The following is a 23,755-nucleotide window of genomic DNA, read 5'->3' on the forward strand; positions in this document are numbered from 1 at the left end:
GAATTTTACTTTTATGCCGGCAACTGTTTTGTATGAAGAGGTTTCACTTTTCTAATGGTCCAGTGGAATACAATGCAACTCCCACACTTTTTTTTTTTTTTTTTTGCCATGAAAGTTTATTGAAAATATAGAGAAAAAAATAAAGTTACTATACAATTTATATATCAGTAGTATACTGTACAAACTGTTCCTATGTGACTCACATATCACATTGTTTCAACAGACCTGACATTTTTATAGTTTCACGACTGTGGATAAAAGATTGCACGTAGGCTATTAAAGGGCTGGTTGTTATCAGTGTGGCATGACTTGTGCTATGACCCCACCTTCTGATGTACTTTCACAGAGTGTAATTTAATCTCCAGCAGCAAACAATGAGAACACATCGAATTTATAAACATAATAACACAGAAAAACCTAAGACATTGGGTTAATTTTATATCTACAAATGTATTCTGTATTTTACATATCACTAACAATAATGAAATAGAATACAAGAGTAAGAATAGTATTTTTTTTTATTTTTTTTTTTTTAGCATAAAATCAGTCATTGCGCTTGTTTCTCCAGCAGTTTGAAACATTGTGTAACGGAGAGAAGGCAATTTGAATTTCAAGATCTTATCCTTAAGGCTGGCATCAGTCCATGTTCATTTTTTAACAAACAGCCTGAATTAGATTTCCCCGTCAGTCATTTGCTGTCATTATTGTTGATCAGTCATCTGTGTGCTGCAGCAGCTCAGGACAAAGCAAGTTTCGGAGTTTGTTTGTTTTGGTGCGACTGATTTCATGGTTGACATTTTTTGACTCTCACAGATTAGTGAGAGGAAGCATGAAACTTCTTCATTTGTCCAGGTACAGTGCAGGTATTGTCTTGCTGCCTCTGATCTGATCGATGTTTGCTGTCTTTGCTCTTGTGACTGATGTTAAACATGAGTCACACGGGGAGTGTTGGGAGATAAACACCTGAGGTATGATCTGAATGCTGACAAATCAGGGTTGTGATCTGTTTCAGATCATTTTCAAATGCAGTTTGAATGTGACCTGAAAAGACACAGTTTTCAGAAAATATCTCAAGTGAAATCTTATATGAAATAAATCAGATTTTAGCTGCCTGTCTGAACATCCTATCATGACAAAGTTAAATGTGAAAAAAAAAAGCAATACTGTTGCAGACTTATGTAAACCCAAGCTGACTGATCAGAAAAGGAAGAATTTCTTTCCATAACAGATTATGGCCATTATTGGATTAAATTAACTTCAAGTTCATCATTTTTTACCTCCAATATACGAATTAATTCTGTAAAAGGGTTAACATCTTGTCAACCAAGGGCATGACGTACGTCAATAGTTCACCTAATACCTTATTCATTTACTGATTTATTTAGGTTTTTTTTGTGCTATCCACTTTTCTCCACAGCAACATTCCTTTGGCATTTTCTGTGACTTTTCCCTTTCCGTAAATAAAAGCAAGTTTGAAATAAACACAGAAGTGAAACAGACAGTGTTTTTGAAGTGCCAGTGGGTTTGGCTGGGTATGACTCAGCAGTTCACCAACATGTCGGTGTGTGCTCATTCATTCATAAGGACGGTGTCAGATCCTCTCTCTGGATCATCAGCTTCACATCAGAAACGGAGCAGATCAGACGGGGAGGGCATTCATCTGCATCGTCACCAAAGGCCTGTCACTGCTCCCATCAACTCGCTCCTCTCCTTTTGAAAGCTCATCGGGCTGAAACATGTCTCTACTCTCTGCTGTTATTTGCGGAGTGAAATCAGGTGTTCAGGAGAATTATTCCTGAATCTGCACCACCCAACCTTCTAGAAAAATTTGCCCTCCTCCCTCCTCCACTTTTTCTTCTTCCTCCTTTTTGGGATCAGTCCAATTCCAAAGAAAGTTTGTCATATGATCGTCTGAGCTGTCCTCGGGCGTCATTCCAAGAGCGTTAGCTGGCATCCAGTTTTGTTGGTAACTTGACGCAAATGTGTCACACCCTGTTTGTGTTTTCTGATAGTGTGTTGGGAGAGCAGGAAGTAGAGGTTGGACCGGGGAATCCTGGGAAGTGCAGGAAAATTCAGTTGGGGTAGTTACGGCACTCGGTCCGCACCCTGAGTCTGACCAATCCCCTAAGCTGTCCCTGGAGTGCACCAGGTCCGACAAAAACAACTTGCCCCCAGGGTTCGTGGTGGAAACGGTGTGAGCTGGAGCGCTCTGTAACTGAAATGTGAGCGTGGGAAACAGCAGCTGACCGTTGCCATCCCGCACCGTGTGCAACAACAGCGGCTCTGCTGGATCACTCCCCTGAGAGTCCAGGACGGGTGAGGGTGCTGCCCCATGTGAGATCGTTTTTGAGCTTGCTCCACCTACGTGCCAGCTTCCATTCCCAAGAAAAGAGGGCCACTGTACGTTAACGTCTCCTTTGTCTTCATTTGTGGCCGATCGATCCGTTTCTTCGCCGGCCGCATGAACACCCACTGCGCCGTAGTTTCCAGACGACTGGGCGCTGACGTCCTGCCACTCTGCGGCTGAACCGTGCAGACTCATGTCCACAGAGGACGCACTGCTCACTGGCAGGTCTTGGCACGGGACGTCTTGAGGGGAATAGCCTCCGGATGCAACTGATGCAACTTTTGGTTTCACCTGGACGTTGTTGTAAACCTTTTGCTCGTTTTTTGGGCAAACCTCTGCTTTGGAAATGTAGAGGTTCTTATCCAGGGACTGCAGCACTGTGGGCAGGATGCTGAAACTGGTCACCTGTTGGGAAGACACGTCAAAATCAAATCTGTGGTTGATTTTCATCAGCGAATGAAAAACTTTTCGTTCAACTTTTCATTACCTCTGATTTGTAGACTTGAGATGTGAAGTCTGAACGAGAGAGGGAATTTTTTTTTTTTTTTTAAGCTGGAGTTTTATGTGAAGCATGCTGAGTTTATCAAAATTAATTGGAATGCAATTTATAGAGAACAATATAATTTGGATTGAAACAAACATAATAAAAGATGGGTAAAAGCTGATAAAAGATTATAAAAGCTTTTTTTTTTTTATCACACAAGCAATATAAAAAGGGGTTCTTTAATATTTTACAAGTGGATTTGCATTGAAACCGCAACCACAACACAACTCAAAGTCGTGATCACACAGCAACTCATCTCAGTCTTTCAATTCGTCTAATCAAGATTTTGGCGGCGGCTGTGAGGCAGTGCTTCCTCGCAGCTTCCGACATACATCAAAGGGAATCCCCAGCACCAAGTCTTACCAGGGACACCGGCATGCTCTTTCCTTTTCCACCCTTCACGTAGCGGCACAAATACACGATGGATATCGTGCCTATGACCACCAGAAGAAGAGCGAGCACGACGAACCACGGAAAAAGCATCCAGGGATCGCCTGAGGGGAGGGTGAGAGAATGTGTGTTACATGCGGAAGTGGAAAATAATAAATCTGTCAAACCGGAGTGCCTGAAGCGGCTCAGTACAGTAAGTTATGAAATTCCCAGTGTGACAAGCAACCACAGGCATGTTCTTAGGGAGCAGCAGCGATATGACGCCCGGGTGCTGTATTTTCCTGGATGTACCAATAACCTCATAGACAGCCTTATTTGTTCCAGTTACCAGGATGTCATCTCAATAGAAATGTTTACAGCCATGTGTAGTAACTGAAATCATTCTTTAAGAGGAAAACATCTATGGGATCTTTGGGAGTTGGGAAGAATATTTTCAGGACATTTTCAATATTGCAAATGGCAATGCAACACACACACATTGTGCAATACCACTACAATATGTAGTGGAGCACACGCCTTTTTGTCATGTTTTGAACAGACAATAGAGACATCATTGTGCAAGAAAACGGTGAACTATGATCCTATCTCCTGTGCCACAGCACCATTCAGGGAAATTACAGTCTTGTCTCACCATCGCTGAAGTGTGCAAGTATGCAAAGGCACACGTGTGCACTAATCTAATGGCTAATGTGAGAGATAAGATGAAAGGAGGTCAGTTTTGTCCCGACCTGGCAGCGTGACACAGAAGGAGGTGTTCTCACTAGGCGGGCGACCCAGCTCAAAGTTCGGCTTGTAGACGACGTGGCCGCAATATTCTGTGCTGTTGTTCTTCAGTCTGATGACGAACTGGCTGTTGGTGCTTATGTTGACCTGGAGAGACAGTGAGAGAGATGGATGAAAAGCGATCAGTTTAGATTCATCCCTTACAGGCTGGACATGTCAGAAAAACAAGAAGACTCCTGGTCTGGTGGGCTTAGATATATCATAATAATGACAATGATGATGATGAAAACATTTCACTCCTAAAGAAGCAAAGAACAAAGTAAAAGAGTGAAGAAAAACACTGAATTTAACATTAGAAAGTTACTTCAATATCAACAAAATGAAAGAAAAATGCATAAATCACAAGTAATCAACTACAATGTGATTCTTTTATTTTTTTCAATTTCATAATCACAGCTGGAAAGCTTTGTGTCGCTTCAGATGAGGATGGCCTTTGTGTAGTTTAGTGTTTTTCACTCATGCACACACACACACACACACAAATGCACACTAGCTCTGGCTTCTGTACTCTGGAACTGCTCATTTTTGTTTTATCTCTGGTTTTATCATCTGCTGTATTTATCTGTTTTTGTGTCTTTTGTTCTCGGGAAAATAACAAACCTGCATACAGAAATCTTTATTGATGTGATTTCATGACTTGTTTTGAGGAGTGTGACAAATCTGAGCAGATGTTTGTGCTTCAGGGACCGAGCGTGCTGCATGCAGAACAGCACGTCTGCACGGTTGAATGCACGTGTCTGTACCTGTGCTGCCCACTTTGGGTGGGTGATCCTGAGGATGTAGAGCGTTGTGGGGTAGAAGGGCACACGTTTGGTGCTGTTGAAAATGTCTGCAATAGATATGCCGTTTGGTCCAGAGGGCAGGGTGACGTTCACATGTAAAGATGACACAGTGGCACCCACAGATAAGATGGGCGGACCAAGAACAGCTGCAGAGACACAAAAATGTAGAAAGAGATGGACAAAGAGAAAATCATCAAGAGCTGTGCTTGACACTGCCACATTTATGATGAGCATTACCAGAACAATCACTCATTATAATACGTTACAGTAACATAAAAATACTCATGGACTGGAATGGGGTTTCTTACTCTGTGCTATGGGTTTAAACCTGTAGGTGCGGCCATGAGGGCGACCGTCGGCGAACACCTGAGCGTAGTAGTGGACGTCAGAAATGAACGGGGTTTCCGCTGTCAGGTCGCAGGACAGAGCAGTGATGTTGTGACACTCTGCTTTTGTGTGGCGTCGCTGATCCCCGGCATCACTGAAGTGAGTACAAAACAAGGTCATATGGCAGCAAACCAAATTTGCTCTCTGATTCCACCAGTAGGTAGGTTAAAACGTCCCATGGATTTATCCCTTATATAAAAAAAAAAAATTAAAAAGAATTATAATTATTATATTAAAAAGAATTATAACGTTAAATTTTGAAAATCTGTACTGCTAGTATTCCCTGAGACTTTTTACATTTAACATAATGTACTGTTATGCGTCCTCTGTGGTGAAACCAAAAGCAAATTTCAGCATTTCAGCATTGCAGGCAATACATTTTTTTGTGTTGGTATCTGTATTTGTAAGAGTAGAGTTAACATTATTTATATAGCGCCTTCAAATACAGGGTTTACGAAGGTCTTTACAGTCAAACCTATAAAAGAGATAAAATGAGCAAAAAGCAAATAAAACCAGAACAATAAGAATAAAGAAAGAAGGAAATAGGAAATACTACAAGTGGAAAAAACAGCTCAGTTACAGCTTATCAAGCAAAGCACATAAGGAAACCTTTTGGGATGAAACGCTCCCTGACACGGACACACACTGCCTTTGTGAGATTTTTGTTATGAACTGAATAGCAGTTTGGTAAGACAAAAGCTGTAGATGGCTACCAAAAAAAAAAAAATCTGAAATCTGCAATTTCATCCATCCATCATTTAAACCCACGGTGTCCTCTGAAAAAAAGACAAATGACAACAGTGAAGTGATATCGAGTGGGCACAGTTAAGCCAATCTTTGTCTGCAGCTAATTTGGGAAATCGCGCCAACTCTTCCAGGTGACAGCAGCTGGGAGAAAAGTCAGTAGGATTTGGGTGGCACTTGACATTTCTCTGGGAGAAGGTGTCATGAGCAATTAGGCAAGATGACATTTCCACTTTGTTGAGAATGTTTGCGGAGACTGAGTGAAAAAAAACCCCCACAAAAACAAAACTGCTACTTGCGGGCTGTGAAGGGGCATGAAAGCTTTCCATCTCCAGTGTGTGAAAGGAGCTGAGTGAGGCCCATACTAATGACTGGAAACAGGCCTTATAGCTATTCTGTAGTGCTATGTCTGAGCCGCGGGAAGTCAAGCTCAAGCCAGGCCACAGCGCAGTGTAGTTCAAAGGCTGCCGGCTGGTCATGGAGCAATAAATTGATAGAGCCACCCAGCCATTTCTGAAACTATGTTGGAAGTGTGAGAGAGAGAGAGAGAGAGAGAGAGAGAGAGAAGGAGAGAGCAAAAGAGACAGCGGGAAAAAAGCAGAAAATCACTCTTTTGTTGCTTTCCCGCTGCATCACTTTTACTTCTTAACTAAAATAACAAACTATGTCAGTATTATGCGATGTGGTAACGGCTAAAACTTTCTGGGACACAAACATGGGGAGAAAACGTGCCAGATTCCAGCGTGATTTAGTGTGTCCTCAGACATATTTCTTCCACAGCCATCTGGGAGCTGGTAGTGAATTTGCCAGCGAAGACACCAGTCTGTCTTTATGTTTTTTGTTTTTTTTTTTACACCGTCTTGATATGGAAATCCAACTGTACGAGGAAATGAAACTGTCTGTGTATCCCACTCAAGCACGTTTTTCCCTCCATCTCGCTACGGGGAAGAACAAAGGTAATGGAGGGTAATATAAACGCAGCTATAATAATCCGTCTGCTGTCGTCCGCTGTCTCACCTCCAGTACTGGACACTGTAGAGGACCTCCTCTCTGGAGACGTTGTGCTTCACACGTTCCCAGTGCAGCACGTTGTTGAAGTTCCTGGAGGAGAAGCACGGCCGCCCGTCACAGGCAGAGAGACAGCCTGGAGGAAAAGATGCAGCAAGCACAACGCCTGTGAAGTGTTTCACAATCACTGCTATTTCTTAACAGAGGTGGAAAGCTGCGGCATACGTTTACTGAAGCGGTACTGCAACTTGAGTACAGTGTTGAGGCACTGGCACTTTACTTGAGTATCTTCATTTTGCAAGACTTTGTACTTTTACTGCACTACATGTATCTGAAGGTTGTAGTTACTAGTTTGTTTGGTGAATAAGCTTTTACATGGAAAAAATATATAATATGATGCAATTTTAGTGTTGAAATGAGCAAACAGTAGATGGAGCAGTTAGAACGACAACAGTTTAGTGCATCAATAATTAATCATCATGTTGTGTCTTTCAATAATTTTGCTGCTTTTGTCTGTTTTGCTTTTTGTGGATGAAAGAAAAAATAGTTGTTACATGGATGACAACTAATGGCGAATAAACAAATTGTTTAACAATCAAATAGGACACAATGACTATATTTATGTTTCATATTTTTGTGCATTTTGATGAAATGTTTCTCATTTATGATGTTTTTACCTGGATTTGATAATCACTGTTTCCTAGTTTTTACCCAACCAGATACCTACTCTGAGCTATACAACGACTATTTGATAGTTCACGCCTTCAAAGTGAGTGTAGGTAGCTCGTCATTTCGATATCACAGCCTCATTTCTATGGCTTCTGGCAGGGCAAAATGTGTTGTTTGTGTTGTATTGCAGGAAAATAACTGGCCTGTTTTGTACTGCCAACACTTTGCCCATGGAGTGAAAATGCGCAGCCTTCAATACCCAAATAACATCTTGCCTTGATCTATGTGTCAGCAAGGTCTCTAATCACAGCACACTCTGTTAATACTGTCCAAGCCTCAGTGTCCTCAGCCAGGGCAGCTCTCCATGAAGTCCCCGGAGATGCAGCTTCACTCCATTTTTACTCTGCAGCTCCTCGTCCTAAGGCCCAGTCAGTGCAGGACACATCCACAGTATTCAGTGCCACGGGGAGATTATGTAAGCTGGATTTTGTTTCTGTTGGTGGCTGAAACTCTAAACTGCGTGTTTTGTCTCTCAACTTTGCCAGTCACATCTTTGATACAAAGGAATATTCATGCCAGCGCTTTGGCCGGCACACAAGAATGGGATAAAGGCTGACATGCCTCAGCTTGGGTAATATTTTTTCATCTATTTTTCAGCCAGAAAAAATTCATTCTTAATACGTCTCCATAATGTTGAGCCATACACACAGAATTCTGGTTTTATTGCCCCGGAGTATGTAACGGTTTTACTGCTATAACCCATGAGCTTTATTGGATATGTGAAAGTCATCAAGTTGAAAATTATCTCTACAGAGTAGGTCATTCAAAATTTGCATTTTCATAAGCTGATATTGCAAACCGCATCAGTCGGATGCTAAAATGAAATTGCATCTCCCATCAATCACCTTCATTTAGCATGAGCAGTCTCTTCATGGTTTTCTGGGACTCTCATCGGTTAGGGAAAAAATACTGAAGCCTGAATTGGTCCAGTTTATCACTCAGATTTATTAATGCTGCTATTATTATTTATGACTCATGTTAGGGCTACTTTGGAGAGAAAGCGGTGTCCTACGTGTTGGACTGAATAGAAAATGAGCAGTTTCTGTAAATCACAATAGGGCAATCCATGTTGCCCCCGTTTAACTCACCGTAACAGCACAGCAGCAGGATGATGACCGTCACACACCACATCTTCATTAGGTATGAGGGCCACGAAAAAGACCAAAGTCCCGCTCTCACGTTGTCGCCCCTCTGGTTTAAGATATCAACAAAAGCAGCATGTGATGTAGTCCACAGAAAAGCACATATAAACTCCCAAATCTCGCCCCAGAAAACCGCAGGGTGACATAATATCTAAATTGCAGAGCGGTTCAGTCTGCCGTCTGGCCTCCACACCTGAACCGTCTCTGCTTTGCCCAGGGAAAGGAGTGGTAATCCAAAGGTTTGCAGGTGAACTTTGAAACATCTTATCATCTTGTTCCTGTTTTTTTTTTTCTTCCATTTACTGTATGTTCCACCCCCTTGCTCTCTCTCTCTCTCTCTCTCTCTCTCTCTCTCTCTCTCGACACACACTGCCTCTCTACTTCCCTCTTCCTCAATCCCTCTCTCTCTCACTCCCTCCCTTCCTCCCTCCCTCTGCCTGTACCTGTCTTTCAGGTTAGGTCCTCTGTTGCCATTTGTGGGAAATGATCAAAAACGTCAAGCTAAACGCAAACAGAAAGTGAAAGGGCTCTTAAAGTGCACAAACTCAGGGAGGAGGCGTACAAGGTGTGCATACCTGTTTCGCACAGCCCCTGTGTACAAAGAGAGGGTGCATCATAAGTCGATAAGGCACTGTTATGCATCTGGTTATGTGTAAACAATATCTGGATACACAATGATCCAATGCATCAGTATTCTGGGTACAGTTTTGGCAGTAAACAGACAAGTGCATGAATAAATGTATGAATGAGCATGTAATTTATCTCTCCATCGCTACAATTACACTATTAGAGTGATAATTGAAAACAAGTGGAGACATCTTATTTTGCCCTGATGTAAATCTCATGTGCAGACTTAGCTGTTTTGCGGTAATTGTTAATCCATTACAAGAGGCAAATGCTGAGTATTTCCGACAGGAGACTGGTCCTCAGAGGCTATTTTTAGAGGAGGATAGAAGGAAAGCATAAATATTTGGTGCGTTTGGGAATTAAATCTTTAAAAAATGTCATTTAGAAAAATCACTTCTCCTTTCCTATAAAGACAAAAATCTGATTAACAAAATTCAGGAAGGGAAGGCAGATGTAATACAGAAACACCGCGGGGTTAAACCAGTGTAATAGGCTTAATTTTCATCCTTGTCAGCCTGTGATTGGCCACTTTTATGTGTAATACCTCACTCCAGTGGGGAATATCCTCCCTTAGCAATCAGTAATCAGAGGATAATATTGACATCATGCATGTCCAATTTATAAATGTATGAGTATCTAGCCGTCTGACACGCTCTCTTCTCTAGCTGAGACAAATGTGTCCATCATAGATGTCAGTTAGGAGAAAAAGTGTAGTATTTAAAGTGCTTTTCCAAACAAACAAAAAAAACCTGCTTAACTCATGAATTCCTGGCATGAATTTTGTGTTTTAGCCTACTGACCAGCAACGAATGAGTGCCGATAACAAGTTCAACCCCAGCCTGTACTGTGAATTATTCAGAGAAAGCGCAGAATCAGATCATGATTGGCCGATGATCAGCTGCTACAAGTGAAGCTTAATTAAAGATGCTAAATATGGAGGCTAGAAAATTTCCACTGTGAACAAAGTAAATGTTACTGAGTTGGCTGGCGAGTTGGAACATGTGACCCCCTGTTCGCAGAACTGACACAAATCTGGGAATGACAGCTTTTAGATTTTTTTTTTCCACCACACAGTTGGAATGAACTGCACTGTGCTTTGAAGCTTGATACTATATTATACTATTCAATACTCAATACTCAATTTAGAAAAATATCCAAAACTGTGATCAACTAAAGCTGTGACTGTTTTGACTTATTACTGTATTATATTACTTTTGGTATTTTATTTTATTCTTATTTTTTATTCTCATTGTGTAATGATTACGGTATTATTGTAATTATCACAACAGCTATTGTACATTTTAAACTGTTTCTTGATGCAATGCACTCAGCTCCCTTTTAAGATGAGATCTTGATCTCAACGGATTTACCTGATTAACTAAAGGTTACATAACAGATAGAACGGGCTAATAGGCAGCCTCGGGATTAGCTGAACATATTGCGAGGCTGGCCCCAGGTATTTTGATCTGAGGAATGTGGACAGGCACAAAAAGTGTTTTGATCACACTGGTGGTAAGATCAGACTGATGTGGCTGTTTTGTCGTGTACAGTATTCCCTAACGTGGCCTCGTCACTAAACATTACTCATGACTAGCCTACTTATTTCTTAGTCATTGTCTGCCAGCTCCTTTTATGTCGGCTGCATATGCACGAGAATCTCCATGTGAGCCACGCATGGCAGATTTCTGTTATTAATGTACAATAAAGTTTCAATCTCGCATCTAGTAGTCACTATTTTAATTTTATTATTTGAGGTAATAGGTACATGATACTATTTTGTTTTTTACTAGTCACTGTTTCAGTTTTATTATTAACAATTTAATAAGCAATAAGTAATTTAATTAGAATAGTGACTACTATCTGACATAGTAGAGAGGAGTGGATAACGCGGATAATTGGCTAATTTCTCAGTGGCAACAAGGAGGAGGACATGTAAACTCTCCTGGGGCAGTAGCTCAGTCTTCCTTTTAGCCTCTGCAATTTTTGAGTCAAACGAAGCCACCAGTGCACACAGCAGAGGACGGAGTTCAAGGTGTGTCTAATGGCTTTTAGTCGCGTCAAAATACCTGCCAGCAGAGGAATTCAGCCGCAGACTACAACGGCCTGAGTCAGCAGGATCGTCTGGGAGTTAGAGAGACCCTCATGTAGCTGAGAGGTCACCGTTTCTGTCTTTGCAGCAGCCAAAGTGTCCTGTCAAAGTAAAGGGGACGCTTACCAGCTCACACACTGCAAGCTGCTCCACCTAAAATCTAAGCACATCTAAGTACATAAACCGTGAATGTCAGTGTAATATGTCTGACCACCATCATGAATAAATGAGACTGATCACTGTGACGCTCCTACGGGTAAACAAGCTCTTAAAATATTTTGCGTCTCTCTATAACCTTGAGGACCTTGACCCTGATTGCTCACTTCTGTGGCAATGAGCGGATCAGAATCAAATTCAGCAAAACAACGAGCACCAGAGATTAAATCTGGCAGACCCGGAGCCTGAACTCGGTGGGCGCTCAACATGATTTAACAGGTATTAGATAGCTTTTTTTGTAAAGTAACACAAATCAGTTTTTACTCAGCTTCAGCCAACAAACCTCACCTTCTCGTCACTGACTTCAAGCCATGAATTTTATGAGAGTGTAGTACAATTAGATAAATAATACTTTGTGGTGCGAGCTAAGATAGGGCGGCAGCGTGCTCATAAATTATGGATGACCTGGGCATCGCTTCATCCGTAAAAATCAGGACTCACACACAGAAGTCAATGCAGTTGTATGGTTTTCTCTCTCTCTTTTTTTTTTTGACTCCTACTGCACTCTTAGTTGCTCTCAGAAAAGAGATGTTTTTGACATATCAGTAGATTGAAAAATCTAGTCCAAAATGTTCTATTCCTTCAGTCAATATTCCTGGCCTAATAAATATAGACAGATCCCTGCATGTGACAGCATTACTTGTCTTTCTGAAGAGGTGCAGTACGATCTATCCCCTTAAAAAATAAACAACTTTTTTTTTCGAAAAAATGTTCCACAGTACATGCCAATTACCATAGATTTCTCTGTTTAAAGTTTATTCCACCCAGGGCTTGGCTATGTGAGATGAAGCCGAGCCCCGGAAAATCTAAAAACAGGTTCCTGCGAGTTCACAGCAGGCATGCACACCTGCGCTTGAAGTTTCTGGAGAGGCGATGCTAAAATCTGGCCTTGAGTATTCCCTGGTTGAGGATTCTTACTTTCATGTCCTAGACAGAAGGTCAACTTAATTTCGCTCTTTGCAATTAGCTACTTTTTGCCTCCTACTTCTCTCACCCATGGATCGGCTATGTTCGTATGCAAATGAGAAAAGCCAAAGGTAAACAAAAATGATTAGCAGAAATTACCTCTGAATAAAATTAATGAGCAGCCCCATGGTATACAAGCTGTATTTTGCTGAGTTTATATTCACAAGACTGCTTAAGAATTGCTATAATGAGCCATAATTACAGTGCTGCTATTCTTGTATTGCTGTAACACAGCGTGACAATTATTTCTCCTCTATGATGAGAGAATGACAACATCAGCTGACTAAAACTATTAACAACACAAAAGTACGGATCAATCACATCCTAAACTGACTGAAAACTCTTGACGGGGAAAGTGCTGATGACATATGTGAAGTTTCATTAGAGGAACCTTTATTGAAGTTAATTGCGCAAAAATAGCATAATGAGCTTTTGTAAAGTACAGATTCAGCAGTGTAAATGGATGAAAGATGATCTGTTCCTCAAACCACACATCACACTTCATTTCCAAAGGCATACTTTCAGATCCTTTTCATTTTCTGTCACTTTTACTATTGTATGCACAGCAAGACCTTTGTGCTCACAATCTGCCTAACATCAGGTATTGTCCATTTTCAATGGTTTATGGTCAGTGACACCTTATTATACACAACAACGTCCTGCTAGTGATTCGCTTCAACGGCTGATTTTAATTAGGTTGTTGTTTGACTACTGTCCTGAAGCCAATGTCATTAGAATATGCCAGCTGGCTGCAAACTGATTAAGGCCCTGGCTCCCTTTCAAACCTGAGGCTTCAGCCACAAAAAAAATGAAATAGCACCAAGCACAACCAGGCATCTACAAAACCTGGCAACCCAGCTACTGATAACCTTTCAAACCATCTTCTGGTGCTGCACAGTACCTATATATACCAGTCTTTCTGCTCCCTCCCCTTAGGTAGTAGCTTCCTGTGTGTGTGTGTGTATGTGCTGACCTGTAACTAATTTCCCCGGTACAAGACAGCCATTACTTGGACAAATGTGGACATTAATTGTTCTTCCGTCAGTGCTTATCTTTCCAGCAAAGTGTTTTAAGACATCTGTATGCAAACTCGGTCCACTTATCCTAACAGCAAAACAATTCATCACCAAATTTTGTGTTTTTATAAGACAATAGACCTTTTTCACAGCAGCCATTTTGACAGTGAAGGAGTAGGGTAAACGCAGGTGTTATTGATCACACTAATTACGGCTCTGTTCTATTCAGGTGTAAGAGAGCCATTCCAGCGGGCCTGCATGCACAACAACAGGGCTGGAGCTGAACTTTAATTAATATCATCAGCAACACATGGGTTTACTCTGCTATTCCATATCACAAAAGTCTGTAATAAAAACCCATGCTTGTTCATACACTGGAAATCAATAATTCATTTTACAGAGGAGGAGATGCTGGACTTCTGCTGAGTTTCATGCACTTTACTTTTATGACATGCAGCCTGTTGCCAAATGTCCTAACACCATTCAATCTGAACAAACTCAGTGCTGAAAGTTGCCCAATTCCCTTTGAAGTTAAAGGCGCAAGTGGGCTGCAAGCATCAGAACATAATCAAAGAAATCTGTGCTTTCCTGTGAGGTCCCGGCACGTTCCCAATCTTGCACCTTGCTTTCACAATATGCTTGAGTGGATCTCATTGTGAGAGAGCTTTTCCTTTTCCCCCTGTCGCCAAATCAATTCACAGTGAAGGCACCTCTAAGAGGAAGAAAGGCTTTGATGTTGTTGGACACAAACTGAGGAGATGTACTCCTGAAGGCTCTTGCACTTCAAGAACATCATCAATGAAACATCCTCTGTGCCGTCACAGCAAATCAAATGTATCTTGCATCTCTCACCTCGCCAGCCTGTTTGAGTCACACAGACTGAGCAGAACCTTTGATCTAACGGCGTAAACACAGGTTGGACTGGGCAGATTCTGCCTCTGAACCGAGCCGGCACAGGTGTCAGGGTGAGAAGAAGCTAGTGTAATTGATTTCTGTTTGAAAGCCTTGCTGCACAATATGGACGCAATTCAGTAAAAACCAACATGACTAGCACAACCATTCTTAAGTAGTCTGGCCCAACCTATCCACCCTCTGTTGCTCTTTACAATTTGTTTGTCGTTTTGAATTGGTTTTTACTTTTGTGTGAAATTACTTTTCTTCCTCCACTTTTCTCTACCCTGGAAAGCACAACACCTCAATAAGTACAGCTCTCTATCAAAATGGAAATGAAGAGGCACATCGAGACAAAAGAGAAAGAGAAAGATGTGGATGGAGTATTGAGCAAGTGTCCTTTGTGTATTGTTGTGAGAGAGACTTAATAGGCTTAAACAGTGAACAAGTGGCCTCCAATAAGCAAAATGCAAGTCTATGGTGCATGGCTTGCGATCAGATACAAGCACACACAGGGCAAAAGAGATCTCATCTCAGCCAGGGAGAAAGGAGCTAATTACTGACTGCTGACAGCAAAGTCCAACTGGGCCCGTATCCCTTGGAAACAGGTGTCCGCCACTGCACTCACCACAGGAACGGGGTTGAGGGGTACAGGGTGATCACCCAACCGCTGCTGTGTGCCAGCCTCCAGGGAAAAGGACTCAATGGTATTTGAATTAGTTTCCTCTCCCTGCCACAAAAGCCTGCTATCAGCTCCACCACCAACCTGCATCACTTTCTTTTACCTGAGAGTGCAGCACATCACTGGGTCAACATTTGCACAGAGGGTAGTAGTTCTTTCTATGCACACACACACACACATACACTCACATTTCTGGAACATTTCCATGTGCACTCATCCAAAGAGGTATTAACAATGCAGAGTAAAGGGAGGGTAAAAGGAAAATGGCAAGTACAAAAGATGCTTCTGGATGTACATAAAAAAAGAGAACACAGTGTAAGTCTGAACGATGTAACAAATAAAAGAAAAAAAAAACATATTGCAATGTTTTTGACAGATATTGCATCTTCAGTATGATTCACAGTTTAAGTGAGAACGCTTATTTCTGCATCATAATCTTCATCTTCACTGAAAAAAAAATTTAAAAAAATGTGCTTTTTGCGTAAGTCTGCACCAAACAAAGATGTGCGATCTCACGTAGGCGCCGCCCTCTACTGGACTCTACGGGTAATACTCTCCTACAGTCATACGCACGGACTCGCTCACTGAACTTTGAATAAATGCAGTCGGCCTGTCAGGGATGACGTGCCTCGTATGCGCATGATATACACTCCATAAATACGTGACGTGTTGTGCTGCCAACATCCTTCTTCCTTCAGAGAACAGCGAGGTAACACTTCACTGAGGAAAAACCCTCACATTACAGTGTGTGAACACTTGACATGTAGCGTGACAGTGTCAACAGCCAACTTTAGTGGGTTGACTGGTGAGGACGTTTGCACGGCAGCATCGTGGTCTACGCTGTTTGCTCATATGGTTTTAACTCTCAGGCATGACGGGCTCTCTTCCAAGGTCTGTGCTTGCTGCAAAGGAGATGTGAACGTCAGCTGTGTTTACACCTGACCCCCTGGTATTGCACATGTCACCTGTATTTCCCCGTGCTCCTCGATGACCCGGGTCATGAGGTGGGCAGGGTGTCTCTGGCATGACCTCTGACCCCTGGGAGGATAGGCCAACCAAACCACCTGGTTTCACTGCGAAGGACTGGGCTCCTTATTTTTTCCTGCTCGAGAGATCTGAATTGTAAAAATAAGAGGGTGGCAACGATTAACCCTTCGTCGCTCAGGGCTCAGTGAGAATGTTGTATGATGACAATGTCGTGTCAGGGGATTCATGCATCAGGCTCCACCCACTGGATCCATAGAGTGCGGTAGAGGGCGGAGCCTGTGTGAGATAGTAGTAAAGGTTATGATATTACAGAGTCCTATACCTATGGACCCTACCGCTCCCATGCCACTTGCTGAAGAGGGTTTTGGATGACGACACCACCTATTTATGGAGTGTTTACCAGACACACACACTAAACTAATTAGCTAAATGCATTTATGGAAATTTCAGTGAGCTAATCCATGTGTAGGATTGGAGGATAGTATTACACATAGAATCCATTAGCCTGTACTCATAGAACAAGGGCTATAATATCATAACCTTAGTTTTTACATACGTTTTGGGCCAGGGTATCTTTGTAGCACCACAGTACTGCATTTATAATAGTATTATGGTATTTGACACTGCAGTTCCTGTGACTTGGATATTTCACTTGTCCACTTTGCAATTACAGTTACATTCCATTGTTCAGCCCTAACACAGTGGATCATTTTCTGACTCTACACATGCTGATTGTAGCTCTCTAAGTTCTGAAACTGGTGAATATCTAGACATTTTCATCTTTAACGTGTGAGGACTTCGGGAAAGTGTTTAAAACCAACAGATCTATGTCCATCTACAAATCCAAGTCATGGTATAATTGCGTGTCATCTGAATCTGCTGTGACTGGTTTTCATGGTTTTCATGCCAAAATGTATGGCTGTACCTGCTTGAGGGACCAGGTCCTGAGCAGGAAAACTACCAGTGAATGGACTTGTGATACTGTTCCTCTTGACATTGAGCCATATGGTGTAAAACTGCTGGAACATTTCTGTAACAGAGTCCCGGTGTAAAACTGTTTCTGCTGAAAACCCGAGTTCAAACTCACAAAAGCCCACCTGCGCCTGATGAAATCTGACATGTCACTGTAGATCCGAGCCGCCGAGAACAGGCGGGTGTCATATGGTGTAATTTGTGGTTCTCATGTATACCGAGAAGAGGGGGGTGTCACATGGTGCTCAAGGGAAGTTGTCATTTAAAGAAATGATGGTGTTTATGCAGACAGACAAGTAGACAAACACAGAGACGGGCATATTGATAAGCTGCTCATCTCACAGACAGGCAGAATGAGAACAAGATATAAATACAGATCTAAAGATAGGCATAGAGACGGGGAGACATTCAGACTAGCTGCTCGAGAGAGATAGGTAAACATATCATTCCCGCAAACACAGGAAGGCAGGGAAAACACATCAAGGTGATCATCTTTAACAACATGGATATTGATATCCTCCCACTTCAAAAACAACAGAGACTGAACAGCCTTATCTAACGTTCGACTTGCATTAACAAATTTAATTAAAACTGCATTCTCTTTGTTTTGCTGCTGCTAATGACATTTTAAAGAGATAAACCTCCTATAAGCCGTCTTCTGGCGAAATGGAGAATCACCACACACAAAAAACATGGCTAGTTAATTAGCCGCAGTAGAGAGGTGAAGAGGTGAGCACAAAGATGCAAGAAAATGTACCCTCTAGTATGGTACAATTCTTCCTCAAACAAGAACCCCTATACACATGATGGTGTTCTTGTGAGATATGCCCTTTTCATTTATTAATGAGAAATGATTTTTATGTGTAACTCATCTCCTATGTGTCCCGAGGCTAGGACACTTGATTCAATCAGTGAGATGACATGCGGGGCATATGTGGCCTTATGCCATGGCATTATCCAAACCCATCAATTAACATTAGATTATTGTGGCCTTCGCCGAGGGTGGAGCAGCGAGTCAAAGGGAAAATGCGATTGATGTAAACAACATTAGTGCTTGAGTGTGGGGAGGATGTGTTGGCGCAACAAACACGACCACTTGGCAGTTCAAGCACACTGATATATACGACTTTTTGCAACTCCTAGATGGGATTTTCGCCGTCGTACCTGACCACTTTACCTTAATTATTCCATCTGCTGAATAATGCAGTGCAGCCACACACGTCCTTGATTGAATGGAGCCAGACAGGCAAACACTGGCTCCACAATTAACATTTAATGCTGCCAAGAGCATATCCAATCAAACACCACCCACATGACATGCAACTCTATATACAGTACGGCACAGCTCCACGAGCAGAGTAAAATCTAATTTTGCTATAAAGTGCTTTTAATCAACAGCTTTTTCAAAAATGCTTTGCAGAGCACAAATACAGCATTTTGGCAGAGCTTTTAATGGTTTTAATAATACTGGCACATTTTCGCATCATCTTCCAGCTTTCATCTTTACTTTATTGGAAGTGGTTGGGGGTTTTCTTCATAGTCACTGAAATACACAGGCGGAGGTTTATGCGTGTGTGTATGTGTGTGTGTTTGTGTGGTGGGGTTAGCGGCTGATGAGGGCACTACAATTAAAGGTCACTATAATATTTCATACACGACTAGTGCAATTTTGGCAAAACATGAGGGGGTGACATATTTTGGTATAGTGCGCTGGCATTTAAATATATTACACCAACTGGCATGAAACGTGCTGCACAGCTCTCCATATAAATTGCACCTTATTAGCCTAATGAGGACGCAATAATTAAAGGTCAAAAATTCTAGTGCAAAGCATTAAAGATCATATGAAAGAGTATAACTGCTGCACCACTGAAGCCTGAGGAATAATTCATCATTTGCCATATAGACGCCTGCATTGTTTTTGGTGTGTGACATATGTATTTGTTCAATAAGTGGTGTCTGTCTCAGTGAAGTGCAGGACATTGAACCCCTCCCTACATGTTTATTCACTGTAAATGGATTCTATGTCAGTGTTTATGTGCTGTGACTCTACCTCAGGCCATGCTAGAGCCAACTCTGATGCGTTAAGACCTTGAGTAAATCTTTGATCATGAGATTGTATAGCTGATTTTGAGCAAACTTGACCTTGAGTTTTGAGCGCCAGCCTTGTCATTGTAAATTCAACACTTGTGAGTGATGTGCATCTGCTGCCGCCACCTTGGAGAATTCGGGATGATACAGGCTAGTGACAGAGTTTACCACAGGCCCCATGCGTCATCCTTGGTTGACAACGGCGATCCATCACTCCCTCCTAAGGAAGCTGGCATATTGGACTTTTCATGTGAAGTTAAAGACAAAATACATCACGCCAGAAAAACACGTAAATGAATGCAGGTCCCCACTGAGCTTCCCTAAGGTCTCACAAATCAAAACATGACAATTCAAAGGGCCAAAGCAGCCCCTGGGCTACAGTAGGCTGCTGTGTAATATTTTACTCATCTATACTTCACCTCGGGAACTGAATCGCGAGTAATATAAATGTGTCCTTCAGCAGAAAAAGAGGTGCCCTCCAAGTCACAAGTCCATTTGTCCTTATTACTGGATTCTCAGAGAGGACTTTAGATTCACATGGTTGGCTTTTTCTCTTTCTCAAAAGTCAACGTTGTCGGTGGCCATATTTGTGGGAATTTGTCTGCATTAGCTGGCGACATACGGGGGACTATTTCTCAAAACATCACACAAGGCTACAAATAGGGACATAACCTCTTCCTCTTTTTTTAAACAAGCCCTGACCCTGCAGGACACGTCTTTAATCACAATGCTTCTGAGCAAAGGCTGCTTTGGGAGATACGAAACAAACAGATACGAGAGAATAATCCATCTTAGACTTGCCGTTACTGTAGATGATGAAGTGTTGCTGAACAGTAAGCTTATCAACCACAAAAACAGCATCGCTAACATGAAATCATCTCCTATCTATACCGTTTTTGCCACCATGTCCATATTTAAAAAAAAGAATTCAAATCCGCTGAAACTTCCTTGCACGAAATGAATCGACTATTGCAATCTCATTCTTTTTTCCATTCCCCAGCGTCAAGCTAGCTTTACCTCTGTGACCAAAACAAATCCTACAACAGCGAGAGTGAATTGCGCCGCACAAACCTTTCCTCAAAATTGACGGTATTCACAATGGTGGAAGCACATTGTAGATAGATAGATAGACGGATAGATATACTCTATTGATCCCAACCAGGGAAATTCTCGTGTTACAGCAGCATCAGTAAAAACATATAATGAAGTTAAATAAAATAGAATAAAGACTAAATATATACAATAAAGACTAGAAAGACTAGAAACTAAAAATATACAATAAGGGCTAACCTAAGAATATGAGACATGAGATGTGAAATATACAGATGGAATTGAAGTATAGAAGAGTCATAATCTGTGCAATCACACACAGATTGCCAGATGGATTTTCTACAGAGCTGAAATGTTTGTCCTTGTGGCTAAACTCTGACCTACGACTGGAAAGTCTGAGCCAAAATGTGTTCAACAGCAGCTAATATTCGAGACGCTGAGTTTTATCCATCGTAAATAACTGTGGGTAAGAACAGCGGATTAAATGTCAGAGAGATGGCGACGATAATACAATACAACTCCGATTTTACAGTCCATGTTTCAGCCGTCTTCGATATGTTTGCGTAGTTAAAAGGAAGAACTCAATACAACGCTGAGTTTCTTGCATTAAATGAATAGACTGTCACAAGAACTCCCTTTTACATTTCCCAGCTCCAAGCTAGGTTTACCACTGTGACCAGAACAAATTGTACAACAGTAAGGTTGAGCTGTGCTACACAGACCTTTTTTTTTTTTTTTTTTTTTTTTTTTTTTCCACAGTGTCAGACTTGCTATTGTGGGTTTTTTGTTGGGTTGTACCAAACAACTCAAAATGTAGCAGGTTCCGATTGTTGACACGCACAGACAGCGCTGCGGTTTCTCCCTCCTCACTCCAACTACAGCCTGATGAGCGCTCGCTGCAACTTTGCGCTTGTTTATTAAAACACAGAGCCTCCATGTCCTAGCACACAGAGCCTTGTATCCTCAATTAAACTGCCCTCAGTCAGCCATTCAGTGCCAGGATTATTCTGCATGGTCGTGACATTTTGTGTGTGGCTATACTCTCATGGGTCTCCCTCACATTTAGAAAGCTGCTTACCCATTCTGACAGCATGGAAGACTTTAAGCCGAAGCGCAGAACGCCACCCTTCAAAACCAGTCAACGCTGAAATGAAATTAAATGAAAGATGCAGAATAGAACAAAAGGTTCCCTCGCGCTGGTGAGGGAGGATGGTTAAATCAAGGTTGCCATTTCTAAACCAACAACAATGCCCTCTCTTCTTAACGGGGATTGGGAGAAAGAGAATAAGACACAAAGTGAAAAAGAAAGGGAGGGAGGGAGAGAGAGAGAGACAGAAAGGGACAAGTCAAAGTGAGAGAGAACATGAAAACACATAAAAGGGTTGAAGATGTGAAAAAAAGAGGAGAATAGTGACTATATTTCAATGCTATTCCATATACTCGAGCTGAAATGTTAAATTTTGCTAAATGCTAAAATGTCATTATGGCTTTTTTCTTTTTTTTTTTTTTTTTTGTTCTTTGATACTGCACAATTGAGTGTATAGGGAGCTGTTTTAGCTTCAAATGCCACCAAACTCCAATTTTTACTATTTTTTTCCCCTCTCTGTCAACACTGTGTAACCCCACAAACCTCTTACCTTAAAGAATGAACAGGAACAGGGGTCTGGTATCTAAATCTAGATTCGATGAGGAGGTTGGTTATCATTAATATTGCCTGACTGCAAAAAATAGACATGGAACATCCACCCCAGTAATTCACACCACAACAAAGTTCTTTGCTTAAGGTAAGTATTTATGTAGAAAGAGGAAAAAAAGTGCAAAAAAATATATGTCTTTTCTTTTTTTTTTCCAGGATACTTGTCAACAGTTCAATAATAATGGAATGAATCCTGTCCAACAAAAGCATCAATATTATTCACCATATATATATATATATATTTCAACCTTGTTTCACATATAAAATGTCCTCTCTTTTTCTTTTTTTTCTTGACCCACAACAGGTAAGTACAACAAAAAAAACTCTGAGATCTCAGGAATTTCAAAGTTCAAATTAACAAAAGAAAATGTAAAAGGAAATGAAACTAAATTGATTTGAGTGCACTCAATGTCCTACCACCCTCTTTCACACCAAGTGTCCCACACAGTCCCAGATGTCGGCTGCAGTGTTGGTTGGATGGAGGTAGTGATATCCCCTTGGATGAAGGTGTGGATGAATGGAGACCGATGAGGGGGGCAGACGGGCGACGAGTGCTCCACTGAAGAATGTCCACAGGAAAAAAACCAGCCTACACACATGTGCAGGGCAATTATTCAACAAGTCATAAGTCATCATAAATGTCAAATGAAATTCACTTTCAAACAATTCCTGCCCTAAGGTGTCTTTTTTTTTCATTTACATTAACCCACATAAACTGTAAATATTTCAACATCTATAACTGTAAATATTAAGGCAAAAAAAACACAACATAACCACCTTAAAGATTAGGCACACTTCAAATATACACTTTATAAACACAATTCACAACTATGGTAGCAAAGCTACAAAATGGCTTCCACTAACCCTTGCTTTGACCGCGATTTTTCCACCGACCCCACACCGCGTGCGGTGTTAGCTAACTTCAGCACAGAATTTAGCAGGCAACATAAAATACAATTTGACAGTACCACATGGCTCATAGGGCACACAATACTATTTATACACATACACAACATCACTTTATCCCTCTCTGAGGTGATCCCGACTGGTTTTGTTAAAAAAAAAATATATCGGCCTACCGGCCTCTAATTTTCCGTGTGCCGTGCTCTCTATGGGAGTTAGCATGCTAATTCAACAGGTAGTAAATTATGGCTGTTAACTCACCGGGATATCGATTGCAAACCGTGCTAATTGTTTCCAGGCTTCTTGGCCACTTCTGGTGGTCCAGCATCAAATTCAACTCTAATTTACAGTTTTCTATTTCCAAATACAGTTTTTCAACTCATACGGGGTGGCGTCGTGAACAGAGGGAAACAAACACTGCGCACTGCAAAAAGGGAAAAAAGTCACACCCACAGCGCTCTCTGCTGTGCGTGAGCGGCACATGTCAATCAATGTCAGCATCTCTTAAAGGAACAGTAACATGGCATTAATCTAGGGTGAATTTACCCAGATTACATCCTCCCCCTCTAAACTGCATCAGTCTCTGCATGCAAGTTAAACATTACAGGACACTTGATGGGTGCTGTGAGGTACTGGGGAGAGCATTTCTTGCAGGCTTTCAAAAAACATGCTAAGGGCAAGGATCAAAGGTTTTCCCAGCTCATCATAGGTCA

The 23,755-nt window shown here is 41.5% G+C and overlaps 1 protein-coding gene across 1 annotated transcript; it reads right to left on the reverse strand.

The window, feature by feature from the left end:
• Window positions 1-121: 121 nt before the first annotated feature.
• ifnlr1 (interferon lambda receptor 1) lies at window positions 122-15,412 on the reverse strand. The gene is made up of 8 exons (XM_030071544.1): window positions 15,290-15,412; window positions 8,803-8,905; window positions 6,995-7,121; window positions 5,155-5,327; window positions 4,808-4,992; window positions 4,010-4,151; window positions 3,255-3,385; window positions 122-2,752 (listed from the first exon to the last, which is right to left on the reverse strand). The coding sequence occupies exons 2-8, from the start codon at window positions 8,849-8,851 to the stop codon at window positions 1,790-1,792; spliced, it is 1,770 nt and encodes a 589-aa protein (XP_029927404.1). The 5' UTR covers window positions 8,852-8,905; window positions 15,290-15,412; the 3' UTR covers window positions 122-1,789.
• Window positions 15,413-23,755: the final 8,343 nt, after the last annotated feature.

Source organism: Myripristis murdjan, chromosome 16 (genome assembly GCF_902150065.1).
Source record: "Myripristis murdjan chromosome 16, fMyrMur1.1, whole genome shotgun sequence".
NCBI classification, from domain to species: Eukaryota; Metazoa; Chordata; class Actinopteri; order Holocentriformes; family Holocentridae; genus Myripristis; species Myripristis murdjan.

Excerpts from the sequence above, each read along its gene's own strand:
- ifnlr1 (XM_030071544.1), bottom strand. The coding sequence starts at position 8,851 with ATGAAGATGTGGTGTGTGACGGTCATCATCCTGCTGCTGTGCTGTTAC. Across the intron at positions 7,122-8,802 it reads CCTGCTGCTGTGCTGTTACG|GCTGTCTCTCTGCCTGTGAC; the intron begins GTGAGTTAAACG and ends CTTTTCCTCCAG. Across the intron at positions 4,993-5,154 it reads GTTTAAACCCATAGCACAGA|CTGTTCTTGGTCCGCCCATC; the intron begins GTAAGAAACCCC and ends GTGTCTCTGCAG.